Below are 18,713 nucleotides of genomic sequence, written 5' to 3'. Positions count from 1 at the left end.
AGATGGTTGCCATTCCCATAAAGTCAGAATGGAGAAATGCATGGAAAACAGTATTTCTTTCTGTGAATCAGAAAGGACGGAGTTATGTGATTACGTTCTGTACTCTGAAAACAGAAGCTGGACACTTGAGGGGTGCTGTACATCTAGGACCTTATTTGTAATAGAGGAAAGCACAGTATAGAAGAGACGTTAGGATTTCACCAAACTGGCCAGGTGTGGTGGCTCATCCAGTAAGCCTAGCACTTTGGGAGGAAAAGGCGGGCAGGTCACTTGAGGTAAAGAGTTCAAGACCAGCCTGGCCAATGTGGCGAAACCCTGTCTCTACTAAAAATACAGAAAATTAGCCAGGCATAGTGGCACATGCTGTAGTCCCAGCTATTCAGGAGTCTGAGGCAGGAGAATTGCTTGAACCTGGGAGGCAGAGGTTTGCAATGAGCTGAGACTGCGCCACTGCACTCCAGCCTGGGCAACAGAGTGAGACTCTGTCTCAAAAAAAAAAAAAGAAAAAAAAGAAAAGATTTCACCAAACTAAGAATTATCATATATAATCACAATTATTTTTATTGCTAAATTTTTCCACAATACATATTGTATTAGTCCATTTTCATGCTGCTGATAAAGACATACCTGAGACTGGGTAATTTGTAAAGGAAAAGAAGTTTAATGGACTCACAGTTCCACATGGTTGGGGAGGCCTCACAATCATGGCAGAAGGTGAAAGGAACGTCTTCCATGGTGGCAGACGAGAGAATGTGAGCCAAGTGAAAAGGGAAACCCCTTACAAAGCCACCAGATCTCGTGAGACTTATTCACAACCATGAGAACAGCATGAGGGAAACCTTCCTCATGATTCAGTTGTCTCCCCCAGGGTCCCACCCACAACACATGGGAATTATAGGAGCTACAATTCAAGATGAGATTTGAGCGGGGACACAGCCAAACCCTATCACATATATTTATATATACATTCTGATTTGCTTCTTTTTGTGCTCTTCTAGTCTAGACTCTGTATTCCTTGAGTTCAGATCCACCGTAGAGGGTGGATCTCCAGAAATAACTATTGGCTCCGCTATGGGCCAGTGGGTGCTCAGTGACTGTGTGATGGGTAAACTAACCCTGTTAATCTGAGAGTCTAGAGACTAGAAGAAACTCACAGGATACTTTTCTGGTGGAACAAAAGTCTGCATGCAATGTACTGAATTTCTGGTTCATTATGTATGTAAGTTTTTTGCTTATTCATTAATTATTTTAACTATAGAAATAGGTAGGATAACCTCACTAAAAAAGTAATCATTAAGTTAATAATTACATTTTTAAAAATCATTCTTTCTATCTCTCTCTTTTAAAGGAATCCTTTGCTGAACACCTAGGCTATTCAAATGGGGTCATCAATGGGTAAATCTCAAATTTTTTTTTTCTTTTAAAAATAATGTTGTTGGCCTTACATAAACTCCTCCTCTCTACAGTGTTTCCTCTTGTGCAAATACTTACTTCCAGCCCTCTAAGTGCTCTTCACTGGAGAAGTTAACCAAAATGGTATCAGCATTCTCTTTTACTTTACTGGCATAAATTATTACTTGCCTTAAGCAAGTGGCTATTCAAAGGACATAGATCTTATTTAATAGACTTAATAGTATCCTAGTGTTCTAAAAATGTTGTTGAAGCTTCAAAGGTTTGTTATTTATAACCAAAAGTATAGCTTGGGCTTGAAGAGAATTTATCTTATTAAATTTCACATTGACATTTGACATTAATGTATATGAGAAGAAATCTCTCATCTGCTGTAAATGTTTACAGTTTTATAGTCATTTGTTAGAGTATGGTCTGTGTAAGAAATGTTTTTCATTAGCAATGGATGTTAAAGAGAATCTTGACTTGCAACAACAAAAATGAACACTGCATTAACAGAAAGTCTGTGTGTGTGTGTGTGTGTGTGTGTGTGTGTGTTGCAAATTTGAAAAATTTATTATTAGGATGTAGTCATCATTCTTGGATCCCAAGGGCAGACAATTTCACTGGGCTAAGAATCCAGGAACTATAACCTATCCTGAAGCAGTGCTGCTAAGCTTTCCCTACCTCTCCTTGCCTCTGTCTTCTCTGGGTTCTGTGGTTACTCCTGCTCCCATCAGCTTGGCCAGGGTTGCATGGTGAAAACACGGCTATAGGGTATTTGGAGAACAGTTCTCAGAGTGGAGGATGGATGTCGGGAAGACATACGTTTGAAAATGTGTCTGTTAGAAATAACATATCCTGTGTCATAAAATCAACTACCAGATGATACATTTCAGTACTATAGATTACATGTGCACTGGCAAGTTTTCCAAACAGTATCACCTAAAATTCAGTTTTAATTGTATAACACAGCCCTGTTAAAAGAAAAAAATGGGTGAACTGTAGAGGGAAAAGGCCCTGCTTTAGCCTTTCTCCATATCACAGCGTCTTCTGCATCTCATACTCCCAACGTGTTTTTGGCTTGTACTTCTATAGTAATCCAAGACTCTTGTCCTCCCCAGTCCATTCTTACATGACGTCCATAGTGATCTTATAAAAAGGTACGCCAGACGTCATCACTCCCCTGCCTAAAACCCATTGATGGCTTTTCATTGCATTGAAAATGAAAACGTTCAATGTAGCTCATAGAGCCCTACAGAGTCTGTTCCTAGTCCCATCCTCCACCTCTCTGTCTTCATCTCCCAGTATTCTCTCCTCACTTCTGTTTAAGCCATGCTCACTGTTTTATTTTTTTTTTAATTTCTCAAATACTTCTGTCTCCTTTACCCCTCAGTACCTTTATGCATGCTCTTTCCTCTCTCTGGAATCCCCTCCTCTCCACCCCAGTGCCCCCATTCTTTACCTGGATGCCTTTTTACTCATTATTTCAGGTTTTAGCTAAGATGTTATCTCTTCAGGGAGGTCACCTCTGACACTCTAAACCAGTGGTGGCAAACTTTTTCTGTAAAGATCCAGATTGTAAATATTTTCAGCTTTGTGGGCCATAAAGTGTCTGCCACACCTGCTCAGTGCAGCCTCTGTAGCATGAAAGCAGCCAGACGATAGAGATGAGTGAGTGTGGCTGTGTTCCGATAAAACCTTATTTGTAAAAACAGACAGCAGACTGGGCCAAAGGTTGCCAAACTCTGTTGCAATCTAAAGAAGGCATCACATGTTGCTGTGAGGTTTCTCATTGGAACTTGTTATTTTTATAATATTTATTACAATTTGTAATTATCCATTTAGTAAAATGAGACTCTTTTGCTTATTATTATATACATGGCTAGCACTTTGCTTGGTACATAGTAGGTGATCAGTAAGTATTTAGATGAATCTTAAGTGCCCTGAATTAAAAATTTAAAAAGTTATATACTTAATAAGGAAGAATTTACAGAAACATGGCATATACGTGTGTGTGTACGTGTGTGTGTGTGTGTGAGAGAGACAGAGAGAAAGAGAGGGCGAGGAGAAAGAATAAGTTGAGAGAAAGATTGAAAGCATTAAGAACATGAAAGTGGTTCCTTTTCTTTCTAGAACCTGTCATCATACCTAGTATATGCAATGCACTCTTCATGGGTTTTATATGAATATATTTTCTTTTTCTGCTAAATATTGTCATTGCTTTGGAGTTCATATTCATTCATTCATTCATTTCACAGTTACTTATTGAATGTTTACAGTGTACAAAGGACTATATGAAAAGCAAAGCAATGCTGGATTTTTCAAGAAGACAGAAGTAATACTGTCTTCTTGTTTTGCATTTTTTTGGGTTCAGGGCTGAACTGTATCGGGCCTCAGGAAAGTTTGAGCTACTTGATCGTATTCTGCCAAAATTGAGAGCGACTAATCACCGAGTGCTGCTTTTCTGCCAGATGACATCTCTCATGACCATCATGGAGGATTATTTTGCTTTTCGGAACTTCCTTTACCTACGCCTTGATGGTAAGTGCATAAGGCATTAGGCTCAGAAGCCATACTACTGGAAATGAAGGGATAATGGGCACTTAGATCCAATCTCAGCCAAAAAGAAGGGGTAAAATTGGAGAATTGACTAGAAGCATCGGGAGCAGTTTTTCTAGATAGCAATTTGTTGCATCCTTAAGCTTTAAATAAGCTGACCTCATTTGTGCAGCTGCATAGCCCACAAATAAACCAACACAAATGAGTTTAGAGTCACTTATGAGTACCTAAATAAAATAAAATTAAACTAAATTAAAATTTTAAAATCTTCCTTGCTCTTAAAATTGATTGTTACCTATGTGCCCAACACATAGAATACATTGACACACCTTTAACTTTTTCAGTTAAGGCATATTTTAAGGGGATAAAGGCTATGTCACTTTTCTTTGTAACAATACAATCATTCATTTAAGATTATATTTATCATTAAAGCCCCTCTCTTCCTAAATAAGACGTATCCACATGTTATATTGTTAAGAGACATGACTTCATTGTTTCCTGGATTTTGCAAGCTATGTAAAATATCTGCCTGGTTTTAAGAGTGAAATTTAAATACCATGTCCTAAAAATTAGTAAGAAAAAATACTAATGGAAGAAAATATGATTTTAGGGATAATCCCTAAATTATTTTATGATTTTGATATCAGCCATAATATATTAGAGGTTGAAAGTATCAGCATTTATACACAATGGCAGGGCATAAATATGGCATTCAAAGAGTGGTAAGTAGGAATAGAAGTTAATTTACAGTCAGGATGCTATTTAATCCCTGGGTAGAAAAGAGGATACTACTAATACCAGTATTTATCTAATGCAGTATTACTATTGTTAAATGGGAAACTTAAGGTTTATGTTTCATTAAAAGACTTTATTTTCAATCCAACATTTTGTTTCCCTTTTGCCCTTAATTGAACGTAATTGGATATATACCAAACTCAGACTTGCCGTATGTTCTCTGACTTAAGGTTTTAGGTGAATTCTCTTTATGGTCTGCCTCTTAGGGTATTATTAATTAATTTTCAAATTAATTATACCATTTGACAAACTTGATTATTTTTATTTTATTTTATTTTGTTTTTATTGAGACAGAGTCTCGCTCTGTCACCCAAGCTGGAATGCAGTGGCGCAATCTCAGCTTACTGCAACTTCTGCCACCCGGTTTCAGGTGATTCTCCTGCCTAAGCCTCCTGAGTAGCTGGGATTACAGGCATGTGCCACCATGCCCGGCTAATTTTTTTTTTTTTTTTTTGTATTTTTTAGTAAAGATGGGGTTTCACCATGTTGCCCAGGCTGGTCTCGAACTCCTGACCTCAAGTGATCCACCTGCCTCGGCCTCCCAAAGTGCTGAGATTACAGGCGTGAAACTTGATTATTTAAACCCCTTTACCTCTCCCCTCCAAATTACTTAACGAATGAATGGTTAAGTAAATGTGAATTTTTAGTTCACAAATACAGTCCTATTAGGCACAGTTTTTCTCTGTTGGCAAATTTCCTTTATTGTCTCTTCTCCTTTGACTGGATCCCTGCCTCCGGAAAGAGGGGAAAATTCAGCACTCTTCCTTCAAAAGATAAACTGTCGTTTACCTGCTGCTCAAGTGAGGGGCTGTGGGGTTGTGGGGCTGTATTTTCCCCTGAACTGACAGCCCCACACAGGTGTCTTGCGTAACTATCACTTGCTACTTTGTGGCATTTCATTTCCAATCTCAGGTCTCTGAGGACTGCTTCTTTGGAATATTTGCATCTATCAAACTGGTAAGAAGTGACTTCCTGGAAACACATTGCTTTCATGTTTTCTTGTCAGCCTGAGAGGTTCTCTTTAATAGTTTATTGGCTGCTGTCCTTTTGTTACTAATAATAATAGTCACAACAGCTAACATGTATGGAACACCTACTCTGTGGGACTCTGGGCCAAGCATTTCATGTGCATTATTAATTTGATTTTCTCAATAAATAAGCTACTGTTATCCCTGTCAACCAGTGTGCCATTATGATGCCCATTTAAGAGATGAGAAAACAAAGGCATATGGTGAAACCAGGTTCTAACTTGGATCTCTTTGATTCCAAATTAGCTCAGTTTTAGCAGATCGAGAGAGGTATACCCCATCTCTGAAAATACAGGCTTCTTCTCTAGCTACAACATTTTAAGAATGATTTTGAACTTATTTAAAATTTTCGATTGACTAATTGCAAACCACCATGCACTAGAGATACAGGATGGATGAACTATTCACTGTTCCTGCTCTCAGAGTCCTTACCATTAGGTGGAAGGAGACAGACAAGCAAATTGCCTAACATGTTACAGATGGAATTGAAAAGGCATCTTTCCGTAAGAAACAGCAGCCATTCCTTTTAAGGGTGGACAGAACTAATGGACAAACAATCAATATACACACAGATAAGTTAGTACACACACTTCCAGCTGAACCCCTTCTGTCCCCCATCCCACCACCCAATTATTAAAATGACTTCAGATTTTTCATTGCTGAATTTGATGTCTCAGATTTTGACTTTAGGGGAAAAAAATCACTTGATGAGAGCTAAGCAGAAATTTTCTGCAAAGATTATGGTTGCATGAATAGATTTAGCTAATACTCCATATAGTTTTTGTTTTTACTGGAAATGATTTTTGAGTGAGAGCAAGTGGTGAGGTTTTATCCCAGAAGACAACACTTTCTAAAAGCGGGTGAAACTAAGTTAAAATTAGTCATCATGAAAGTCTGACAGTGTGTTCCTTCTGGTAAATTCTGTAATTTTCAACACAGTTGCCCTATTAATTGTATGCTTATAATTGGTTATGTATCAAAGTCTGAAAGACCATGAAACTGATGTTAGTATTGAGCATGTTAAATCTTGTGCCACTTGCAAGGAGTGTCTGCCTTTGGATAGACTCTTACATGGTAGTTTGAATCTCCCTGAACAATATTAAAAATTTTGTTAATTTAAATTTAACAAAAAAAATTTGTTAAATTAAAAAAAAAATTTGGTAAAAAGATTGCTCATGATCAGCAAAGATCTTGACTTGGAAATCTTTGACGGAAATGGTTTTCTAGCAAATTCCAAACCTTGTGATAAGAAATGCTATAGCTTTGTATGAAAAATGACTTAATCTTTTTTATTTGTGTTTTATAATTTGTCAAGTTCCCAGCTATTTATACAGTTTATTGTATTGTATTGTATTGTATTGAGACGGAGTCTCTCTCTGTCACCCAGGCTGGAGTGCATCTCAGCTCACTGCAACCTCCGCGTCCTGGGTTCAAGCAATTCTTGTGCCCCACCCTCCCGAGTAGCTGGAATTACAGATGTGTGCCACCATGCCCAGCTAACTTTTGTATTTTTAGTAGAGATGGGTTTTACCATGTTGGCCAGGCTGGTCCCGAACCCCTGACCTCAGGTGATCCACCCACCTTGGCCTCCCAAAGTGCTGGGATTACAGGCGTGAGCCACCATGCCTGGCCTATACAGTTTAAATACACACCAGATATATGCTTGGCCTGTTTGCTTGAGGTATCTGGTATAGGGTCTGAAAACTCCTTTGACCAAATAATTTTATTTGGATATTGCTTTTGTTTTTCAGTGCTTTATTTTGCATGTAAGGTTATTTCATCCCAGTAGGCATTGGTTGTATTTATATCTTATGTTACTGGCCAGATCCATGTCTGTTCAGCCCACGTGCAGTAAATCAATCACTGTGACACAGGTTTTGCAAAAGAGAAAAGATTTATTCACAAGGGCACCAAGCATAAAGATGGAAGAACAGCCCTCAACTCTACCTCCCTGAAGATAAGGTTTAGGGATATTTATGGGGTAAGGAAGTGGGGTGGTGTAAGGCACAGGGAAATGTGATTGGCAGTGGGGAAAAATGAAGTCACAGGTTCATTCTACACAAGCATAGCCAGGGTTCGTGGCATTTCCTAGGACATACTTGCAGAAAATAGCAGCGTCAGCATGATCTGATGGTGGAGTTTTTGGCTCACCAACATCAAAAGGCCATCTCTTGGGCACTTGCGCTCAGGCCCAGTTTAAGGGTCAGTGGTGTCAACTGGTTTGAACTGGACAGAGCTGGCCAAAGTTCCTGAAAAACAACTGAAGTAACCATTACCATGGTGACATATGCATGTTATCTGTAAAGTAGCCAGTGAAGGTCAAGTTTGAGCATTCAGCAGCAAGACCTTCGGCTACTGCAGCCTTCAGCTTCATGGAAAAAGAGAAAACAAAAATAACAAAAAGCAAGAAACCAGAAGCATGCAGGGCAGGCAGACCTGATGAGATTAACTGTTTGGTTTCATTAATCTGTGTGATTATCAGCTGGTTCATTTTCAGTTAATCAAAACTGTTGAACTTCTATCCTGAGAGTATAGATGTATAGTTTTTGTACCCAGTTTTCAGAAACACAGATGCCATGATCTCTTCTTTCCTCATTTTAGAAGAAATTTTTGGTTTTTGTGGCTTTTCATTCAGTTTAAGGTAGAGGAGAAATACGTGAACCATTAATCCATGTGAGTAATTTTTTAAAAAATTCTTGCAGCTGGAAAGATGATAGAGAAGTTTTCACAGCAGAAATATCTTCCATTAGCGTCGTGAACAGGTAGTTCACCATGATCTCAGAAAGCCAATTCTGAAAATAAAAGAAAAAAGAGCCCCACATTTGAAAGCTCACTCATCAAAGCATGTTTAGTGCTCCTCCTCCAAAATCTAAACTTGGACAGTTGATTGTGTTGGATCTCACCAGTTCACTAAACTGGAAACCTAACGTAGAAAGTAAATTGGGTCTAAAGAATGTGACTCCATTAAATGAGGAGAGCCCCCAGACCCCTCATTCCTAATCCCTGTTTGCTGTATGCAGGGAAGTGATTTGTTTTCTCCCTCTTCAGGAGGGCATTTGTTATTTTTATTAAATGTGTAAAAAGATTGTCCCCATGTTTGAGAACTTGGCCCTCATAGTAACTTGATTCATTAGCTATAGTCACTTCAATGTTTTAATCCTCTGAAATAAATTGCTGGTATGTTTTCATCCTTAAAAAACGAACAGCATGTAGGAATAATATTTGAATAGCAGCCGGTCAGAGACTATCACGTAACATGCATACATATTTCCCAACAGCCTAAAGCCTTTTTTCAAAATTCAGCATCTAAGCTTTTCTGGTGAAATATATTCAGATGGAATACTGGTGTGTTTTTTTTTTTTTTTTCTCCCCTTCCACAATGCATTTCTCATGAAATGGCTGGGTAAATACATTACACATACATAATATGTGATTGAGTGGCTCATCTGAAATGTAAGAATGCCCCAAAAGTGAGCACCAGACTCTGAGGTTTGGTACTCTCTGCTTATTCACTATTTCGGAGCCTCTTCAGACCCCATGGGGCAAACTACCCCCAAGTATTTAACATGCTGCTCTGTTTAGTTGGTTTTGATTTAGCATGCTTTGAACTCAACAGAGCAGGATGATAACGTGAGAAACAGACTAAGAGATTTCTTGTAGTGGGGTGGGGATTATTGTGGCTTTAAGTCTTGCTAACAAGGATAAAATTATTCCATTTGCAAAAAAAAATTACATTCATAATATATGTTTTTACCAACCAGACCATACTTGGTAGTAATCCAAATGGTAAAGTAGTAGAAAAGAACTTTCATTTTTTTTCTATTTTCTTGGCATAAAAAAAGTCCTTGCTTTAATGCCTGTTGGCAAAGTTTCTTTAAGCCATTATTACAGTTTTAAGTGCACGTGTGTGTGTGTGTGTGTTTCTGTGTGTGTGAGAGAGAAAGAGACAGGGAGAGAGAGGAAGTGTGTGTGTTCTTAAAATTATTTGTTGTTATAAATCACAGAAATAAATCCAAAAAATGTTTTCATTGTTTTAGGTGAGAGTAAAGATTTTGTAAAATTTGTGAAGTTGCAAAGATGCCTCATCAGAAATGTTTAAGCTGTTTCTTTCTTTTTTTTTGTAATTGCAAAATGTTCAAAGTTTTTTATCCAGAAGTACAAAGCCCTGGAAATTACCTCACCAGTGTTAGGAGGAGTCTGGGTATATTTCTCGAAGGAAGCAAGCCTTTTTGTCTCGTTCTGTGCCATTTTCAGACAAGAGTTAATTGGCAAATTAATTTTTCTGATCCCCTCAGGCACCACCAAGTCTGAAGATCGTGCTGCTTTGCTGAAGAAATTCAATGAACCTGGATCCCAGTATTTCATTTTCTTACTGAGCACAAGAGCTGGTGGCCTGGGCTTAAATCTTCAGGCAGCTGATACAGTGGTCATCTTTGACAGCGACTGGAATCCTCATCAGGTCTGCATGTCCCACTCAGGTGCCCAGGCCTCCCTCTGGAGAGCAACTAAAAGATGATCAGTTTCATTATTCACATTTATGGGACAGAGCAAATATCTAAACGAGTGGGCTGTTGCTTTCTTGGAGCCAATTCTTCTGGCTATTTTCTTGTCTCCCTTAGAGCACAGATACGAGGTCCCACATATACCTTTGAAGAGCTGAAGTTTGAGGTAGAAAAACTTAGTTTCTGCTTAGTTTTAATCCCATCTCTTGGGATTGCCATTGAACAAAGTATATTTAATGAGGGATAAATAAAAAATGTTGTAAAGTCATAGCAGTAAGAATAATAGCAACCATCATTTATGGGACCCTTAATCTGTGTCAGCCTCTTGGGCATTTTTTCATTCACTTTTACAACAACCCTGTCAGACGGTTAATATGATTTGAATCTTTGCATTCAAGGAAACTGAATCCTAGGCAGGGTAAGTAACTTCCCCAAGGCCAAACAGTATTACAGTAGTTAACCTTTTATTTTGTGTTTTGTTTAAAGTGATCATCAAAACATATTCTAATGAGCATTTATTGTTGTAAAGCTCTTTTAGCCAGGTAAGTTCAGGGCTATCCTTTTAAAGCAGTACTTTGATGGTTTTTTTTTTTTTTTTTTTTTTTTTTAATTGAGTAGGTCTCTTATGGCACTGGTTTTCTAAATTACTCTGGGAGGTGAGGCATCTGCCTGTAGGATATTGGGTAGGGTGATATTGGTCAAGATTTGATTCATACTGGAGCAAATGTTGAATTCAAAACAGTAAAAATGAAGACCAGGTGTGGTGGCTCATGCCTGTAATCCCAGGACTTTGGGAGGTCGAAGCAGGAGGATTGCTTTGAGCCCAGGAATTTGAGACCAGCCTGGGCAACATGGTGAAACCCTGTCTCTACAAAAAAATACAAAAATTGGCTGGGCACAGTGGCACTTATACCTGTAGTCCCAAGTTCCTCAGGAGGCTGAGGTGGGAGGATTGCTTGAGTCTGGGAGGCAGAGGCTGTAGTGAGCCATGATCGTACCACTGCTCTCCAGCCTGGGCGACAAAGCAAGACCGTGTCTCAAAAAAAAAAAAAAAAAAAAAAATGCAAAAAGAAAATGGCAACTCTCACGTAGGAGTAGGAATTCTACATCAGCTTTTCCTAGGCTCCTCATTGAGCTCTGGTTTTCTCAAAAGTAACACTATCTCACTGGGTTGCGAAGATTGAGTGGCAGTGCCATATAGCGTCACTTTTGGCAGGAAATCGCATTCAGGGGTACATTAGAATTCTAAGGGAGCTTTTAAAAAATATGCATGCCTGCTTTCTGTTCCCTACCACCCCACCCCAGTTTTCTTATTCAGTGGAGCTAGGTGCTTCCTTTGAGCGCTCCCAGGAGATTCTGAAATAGATTCTCATACAGATGAGGAGCACTGATTTAAAGACTCAACTGTGGGCCCAAACCACCAACACTGGGCCACTGCATGTACTTACCATTCTCTGTAGGTGAATAAATTAAAGCGACTATTAAAATTTTCTGATCTTGAAAAGGATTGGGAGCCACCAGCACAGAATATATTAGGTTCTAAGTCTTCAGGAAATATGGTTATGTATTTTTATAAATATATAAAAGTGTTTCATTCCAAGGCTCAGGTAGAATTCATATTGATGTGAGAGATCTGCAGTTTTCCTTTTTAGCATTATGGATTCAGTATTTGTTCCACAAACATTTATTGAGTGTCTGTTATGCAGCAGGCACTGAGCTAGGCTGGGTATCTAAGGGGGAGGAAGGAAGACGTGATGTGACTCCTCTCCTCCTGGTGTGCTCAATGTGATTGGATGTTTAGATTATCCTTGCTGGTACCTAAGTATTGAAGACTATCTATAGGTGAATGGAGAGTTTGCTTGTATTCTGTCTCCGGAGGTAAGCATTTCCACTGACTCTTAGATGTTTACCTTCACTGGCACAGTATAAATTCTAAAAGCCACTGTTCCAGGAAATGCTAATTTAACATGGAAAATAACTCTGGGACATCTGTATGATGTTCCACCCCAACCCGCCTCTCAGTTTTTTTTCGTTCTTTCTCTCTAGCTCTGTTAAAAACTTTGAACTCTAGAATCAAAGTAAATTGCAGTAACATGAAATAGTTCCCTCTTAACTACGTGTGAACTAAAGCTTCGGCAGCAAAACACAGGATCCCAGATTTTCTCTGGTGGAATTTACAACAGGTTCCTCACACTGGGCCTCTGCAAGTATTTCTAGCTGCCATAGGTAGATTCGCTTCCACCTGATTGAATAAACTGAGCTGACCAGATTTTTCATCTGTCACTGAACATGACCATTAGTTTGGTCAAATTTTTCTTTTTCAGGAATCAGTGATTTTATAGTGATAAAGATCCATCTGAGTTTTCATTTAAAAGGTACAGAACTCTACTGAATATTGTTAGGCACTTTGCATACCTCACCTCAAGTAATCCTCAAAATATCTTCTACATAAGGAAACCAGTCAATGTTAGCTTGCTCATGAGCACCCCACCAGGATCATTCACACCCATGTCTGTTTAGGTTTCAGTATGAATACTGGGTTTGAGCTCTTTCTACCTTGCACCCTTGCATATAGATTGCATAGCCCCCAAAATGAAAATTGTGAAGGTCTTTTTATCAGGTTAATTTCAGCATGCACTGAAGAAAAATTTCTATAAGTACGCATTATCATGTTGAATCAAAATTAAGGCACATTGGTGAAAATAGGGGATTTGACATAGGTTGACAGATAGAGGCCTTAATGTTGCTAATTAAGGACCCTACCTAGAAGCAAAGATAGAACTCATGATTGTGGAATTAACAAAAAAATCCCACCAGGTTGCCAAGACTCTCATTTCCAAACTGTTGATTAGAAACATGGGTTGGTACTTGTGTTTTTTACCCACGGAGCTGCAGCTGTGTTGCTATTACGGAATGGTCAACCACATTTAGCTTGCAGACCCTCTTCTCAGACCAGGCTCTTAGCTTCAAGTATTATCAGACCTAAGTCAGTGTGATGAAGTTTCAGACCACCTAATTGAGACTTCAGAAATATCAAGTAATCCATCCAATAATTACAGCACTTCTTTGTCACAATATTTCCCCCCACATTTTGGCTTAGAGACTCAAGCTTACATTTCATTAAACTTCTCCAGCCTAGAAATATTAGCTTTTGTGACCTTCCAATTAGATGGGTGATCTGAAACACACAAACACACATCACTGCTACCACCACCAAACAAAACTTATTGCAGCAAATTCCCAAGGATACAAAACTTATTGCAGCTTCCCAAGGATTCTGTAATGTCTGACCTTGTTCCTATGTTGTCCATGTGCCCTGCTTCCTCACTTGTTCTATTCATATTCTGCTGCCCCCTGCAATTAGTATTTTTGTGGTTTTGTCAGCATCTTCTTGGACAAGGGTCAGCAATCTACTACTCACGGGCTCGGTCTGACCTGCCACTTGTTTTTGCACCCCCACAGGTGAAGAATGGTTTTCATTTTTTAAAGTATAAATTAGAAAATGGTGGGGAAAAAGAGTATCAGCTTTCTGGTGAGAACAGTTGTTCAATTTTTGCTTCTGGGCCAGACAGCATAGAATGTTTACTTATTGCGCCCATTTTAGAGACTGTTGGCCTCTGTTCCAGGAGATAGTGAAAAGCCTGATGACACAGACCTTGTCATCTTGACTGCTGTTAGCAGGTCTGGTGAAGATATGTTGAGAGAGACAGTTGAACGAAAAGCTTAAAAAGGAACTTTAGGGTGTTTTAGAGTTTTTTGTCCCCTTTGGATTTGAATGATCCACCTTACATTCTCTTTAGAAAATAATCTAATATAGATGGGTCCCAGCTGTTTTCATGGCTTAGCACTGTGATATTTATATTAACTTATTCAAATATCTGCTGAGGAAAAAGTTTTGCCTAATTGGCTACTTAATTTTAAAAGTCCCTGCAGCAAACACAAATCTCCAGGGCAGCCTTTTGTCTGCTGCCTTCTTGTGCTACAACAGGTGACCAGGAGACTTGTCTGGTCAAGAAGACGGGTTTACAGCTGTTGAGCATCAGCTCTCTGCAAACTATGGTGCCAGGGATGTGGGATACAGAAAACAGACCTTTGCCCTAAAAATCTATACAGTCTAATGGGAGACATGTGTAAACAACTAATTAGCATTGGCCCAGATAACATCACCTGGACCACAATGAATAAAAGCCACATGCCAAGAAGTTTTTATTATGTAGCTGTAAAATTAGGTAATTCTGTTTCATGGGCTCATGAAGGTTTTTATTTAAAGATTTCATTAAAGCTTTTTTCTTATTATTAATATATGAGTAACATTTAAAGCAGAAAAAAAGCAAAATGTAAGCAAAGTGAAGAAAATGAAATAACACCTATAATCTTATCACCTGGAGATTTATGTTGTTGGTATGTTGGTGTTTGTCCTCCTACCTTTTTCTTTATATAGATAAATTTGCACATGTAAGATCAGAATGCATACAGTTCTTTTTAACTTGTTTTCACTTATGTCATTAAATCTCCTACAATATAATTTTTATGATACTTTGTTGATACATACATATAGTAGGATACTATAATTTAACTAATTCATTATTGTTGAATGTTTCTTTTTTTTAAAAAAGGCCATTAGAGATAGTAAATTATTCTGAGAAGGTACATCCTTATTTCTAAATCTTTGTGCATATCTATGATTATTTGTTTAGGATACATTTCCAGAAGTGATATTTCTGAGTCAGAGACATAGACAGTTTTAACACTTCTAATAGGTAGTGACAAATTTCTGTCCCCAAAAGTTCACTAGTTGACTACCCAACTAGCAATCCTTTTGATTTCCCAAATTGAAGACCGAGTCTTTGGTAAGGTTAGGTTCTAGGAAATTGACTACCTGAGCAATCACTGTGTGTGTATGTGTGTGTGTGTGGTAAGATGTATGTATGTATAATACCTGAATGTACAACTCAGTGATATTTTTAAAATAATCTTCAACACATCACACCAAAGAAAAGGCGTTTCTTGCAACTTCAGGTTAATTGTAGGTGTTATGTAAGTCATAATTCTGACATTGGACATTGGTGTCTTGTTTAATGTTTTAGATATGGACTAAATCTGATGGGGAACCTAGAGACAGATAAAAACAATGTGATACCTGGATTTCAAAACCTGAGATGTATTTCAGTTGGCTTGGTTAATTTAAACCCAGGTTTCTTCAACTAGGAATGACATTGAATTTTTCCAAACGTAACTTGTGTATTTTTAAAATGTAAGCAAAATCTTACCTTAGTGAAGGTAAAATACAGAAGCCTTCCATATTTCCCTCTGGGGTGGGGTCTGGTTTTGGATGCCTATGCCAGGCATCTCAGTCCTCATAGCATATTGACTCCCCAAACAGGATCTGCAGGCCCAAGACCGAGCTCACCGCATCGGGCAGCAGAATGAGGTCCGGGTGCTGAGGCTCTGTACCGTGAACAGCGTGGAGGAAAAGATCCTCGCAGCCGCAAAATACAAGCTGAACGTGGATCAGAAAGTGATCCAGGCAGGCATGTTTGACCAAAAGTCTTCAAGCCACGAGCGGAGGGCATTCCTGCAGGCCATCTTGGAGCATGAAGAGGAAAATGAGGTATTAGAGAAAACCCCAAGTTTATGAAATCAAACAGTGGCCTTTTGTCTCTGAAGGACTAAGAATAATCCCTTTGTTTAAAAAACTTCCTGGGCTGGCGTTAATGAAAATGAAGAAATAAACTGCTGTTTTAGATCCCAACCACAGAAAGCCTCTGAAAGTTATCCAAAATGAGTGTCTTAAGAGCTATTGCTGGAGGAACCTCAAGGCTTGGCCTGTGGGTGCTCCCTCCTTTTTCCCAGGGTGGTAAAACCAGCTGCTTTATTGTACCATCAGTGTTGCCTTCTGTAGGGCAGCTGCAGAACTGCAGAGAGGATACTTTAGGGACAGAATCAGCCGGACGAGACAAGACATAAATGGAAGGGGGCCCCTTTCTCTCATCCTCCAGAGCCCTCTGTCTCTTTTGCCTTTTGATCAGGGATCACAGAGCTTCAACATGTTTGTAGGACAAACCTTCACAGCCATCTTCCTCACATTTAGCTATACTTGCTCTTGGAAAGCATGACCTTAACCTCTACTTTAAATTTTTCTTTAAGAGCTGTCTGAAGGTTGGGAAAAATAACTGGTTAAACAGCCTTTATTTGTCAGGGTTGTATGAAGAATGCATTGATTAGGTTTTTATTAGGGGAATGTTGAGTTGTCATTTGTATTATTTTTAGATTGCCAATGTTAGTAATTTTATAAATATTCATTCCAAAATGGATTTGAAATAGATTTTTAAACATATGTATATAGTGTTGCAAACTACAGAATATCAGCAGAAGTCCTTATCATAAAACTGGCTGAACATATTTTTTGTGTGTGCCCATACTTACAAATTGAAGAGTAAGTCTACCTTACATATTCATGTGGAATACTGTTTTCATTGCATATATTAAATGTAATTTGATTTTTGCCTTAAATAGGATATGTGTTTTTGCATATTCTATAAATTATGAACCTGAGTCTTTTAAAAGTCTTATAAACAAGTACTCCTCAACTTACAATGGTGTTACATCTCGACAAACCCATCATAAGTTGAAAATATCAGGACATGGCCCCATCTTAAGTCTAGTGGAGTACTGAATGTGCATCCCTTCTGCACCATTATAAAGTTGAAAAATCCTAAGTCCAGCCGTTGTTAAGCCAGAGACTGTCTGTATATTTTTTTTTCTAAAATGAATCTAAATGTGAAGTAAAGCTTGATATTTAAAGGTATCCTGAAATGAACCCATTTGCAAATTGAAGAGCACTTTTGTATTGTGCCTCCTAATTTGTCGGTCTTATATTTTTGATTAGTTATTCACTGAGTTTCATGAAAATGATAAAAAATACATATGCACATGCACTCACTATCCACACACATTTGAAAAATTTTTATCTCAAATAATTTATAATTTCTGATTCTAGAAATTGAATATTTGATACAGATATGGAGTCAAATTGTCAGGTGATTTTTTTTGTTGTTTATACACTTGGACATTTCCAAAAAAACAATATGGCGAATGATCTATACTGTGACAAAGCAGATATGAGCAGAGCTGACACTTAGCCAGTCGTCTCCACTACATTTTTGCTTATTTGTTTTGTGTAGGCCTTGTGAAAATAGTACCTGGTCTGGTTGAGAATCAAGGAAGCCTGGATTTTTCCAGCCTTCCTAAGCCGCAGGGAGATGCTGATCTCTCCTGGGCCCGAGGGCTGCCAGGTGGGGCCTGAAGTGCACTCGCCTCCCAGTTGTCCTGCCAGCAAGGCTAGCTGTGAGCAGCCTTGCTGAGGCTTCTATCCCTTGTTGGTTGCCAGTGTGTGAGAAAAATGTTACCATTTTCAGGGGGGCCTGTGTCCTGATGTAAAGATGTCTGAAAACACTGAGAGACTGCAGTCAAAGACTCTGGTTCTGAAAGATCAGGACAACATAGGCTGGCATCACCATGGTTGATGTGACCATGAAGTGCTGGGGCGCAGTGAACCCAGGAAGATGCATTGTGCACTTCCAGCTTTTTGGTGTTCCATGAAGGTCATAAACAGGCACTTTACAAGAGAATCTTTTCATCTTGGGCATGCGATTGTCTGAGCCCCTCATTGTACAGGTGATGAGAGGGTAATGTGTGGTTCTAGGAAGAAAGTAGGCAAAGCGGGACATCTGTTCACCAGAGGAGACATTACCAGATATTTTGTACTGTGAAGTCTGAACCCACTCCCAGTTAGTCTGTGTCCTTGTCAGATGAAATGTAATATTTAGACAAATTGACTTTAATCAATCTGGAGGCAAACTAGAAAAGAAGGTTTTTCAGAAATAATTAGTATCTTGAATTGTAGTTTTTTTACTTTATTGGATTGCATTCAGTTCTAACACTTATTAAGTTCCTGCAGTGCGAAAGACGTTATCTTGGGAGCCGACACAGTCATCTCATTTGAGCCGCTAGTACACTCATACTCTTTCTCTGAAACAAGTTGCTTCTTTTTGAACATACAGTTTGTGAAATTGGATGTTTGAAGTTCTGTGTTTTCCCCTTTCTTCCCTCGACTGATACACTGAAATTCCCCATTTGATTTTTAACAAGCCCACTCAGCATATGATAAAAATAATTTGGGAAGATAAGGCCTGTAGCATATGCCGAACTTTTAGAATCATTTTTTAAAAGTGTGGAAGTCATCCTATAACATTGCTAAAAATCCTGAGAACTGTTGGTTTCTGAGGAATTAGCAGAGAGATAATGTACCTTTGTTTGACATAGTATAAAATGAAAATTTTAGCCCATATGTAATTGCTTTCTCTGCTTCATTTAAATTATTTTAATTAAGTATAATTTTGAGAGTTTTTTGCTACTGATACCTTTTTAGTTATCC

The 18,713-nt window shown here is 38.5% G+C and overlaps 1 protein-coding gene across 10 annotated transcripts in view; it reads left to right on the top strand.

The window, feature by feature from the left end:
* SMARCA2 (SWI/SNF related, matrix associated, actin dependent regulator of chromatin, subfamily a, member 2) overlaps positions 1-18,713 on the top strand; it is a 177,978-nt gene that overhangs the window by 84,673 nt on the left and 74,592 nt on the right. For all 10 annotated transcript variants that reach the window (XM_063713831.1, XM_024251686.3, XM_063713830.1 and 7 more), the window contains 4 exon segments: positions 1,349-1,395; positions 3,767-3,933; positions 10,070-10,233; positions 15,660-15,887. In XM_063713831.1, the coding sequence (XP_063569901.1) occupies positions 1,349-1,395; positions 3,767-3,933; positions 10,070-10,233; positions 15,660-15,887 (606 nt within the window).

Source organism: Pongo abelii, chromosome 13 (assembly GCF_028885655.2).
Source record: "Pongo abelii isolate AG06213 chromosome 13, NHGRI_mPonAbe1-v2.0_pri, whole genome shotgun sequence".
Lineage (NCBI taxonomy): Eukaryota > Metazoa > Chordata > Mammalia > Primates > Hominidae > Pongo > Pongo abelii.
The sequence above is the reverse complement of the archived record's forward strand: the minus strand, read 5'-3'. Positions and strand labels throughout refer to the sequence as shown.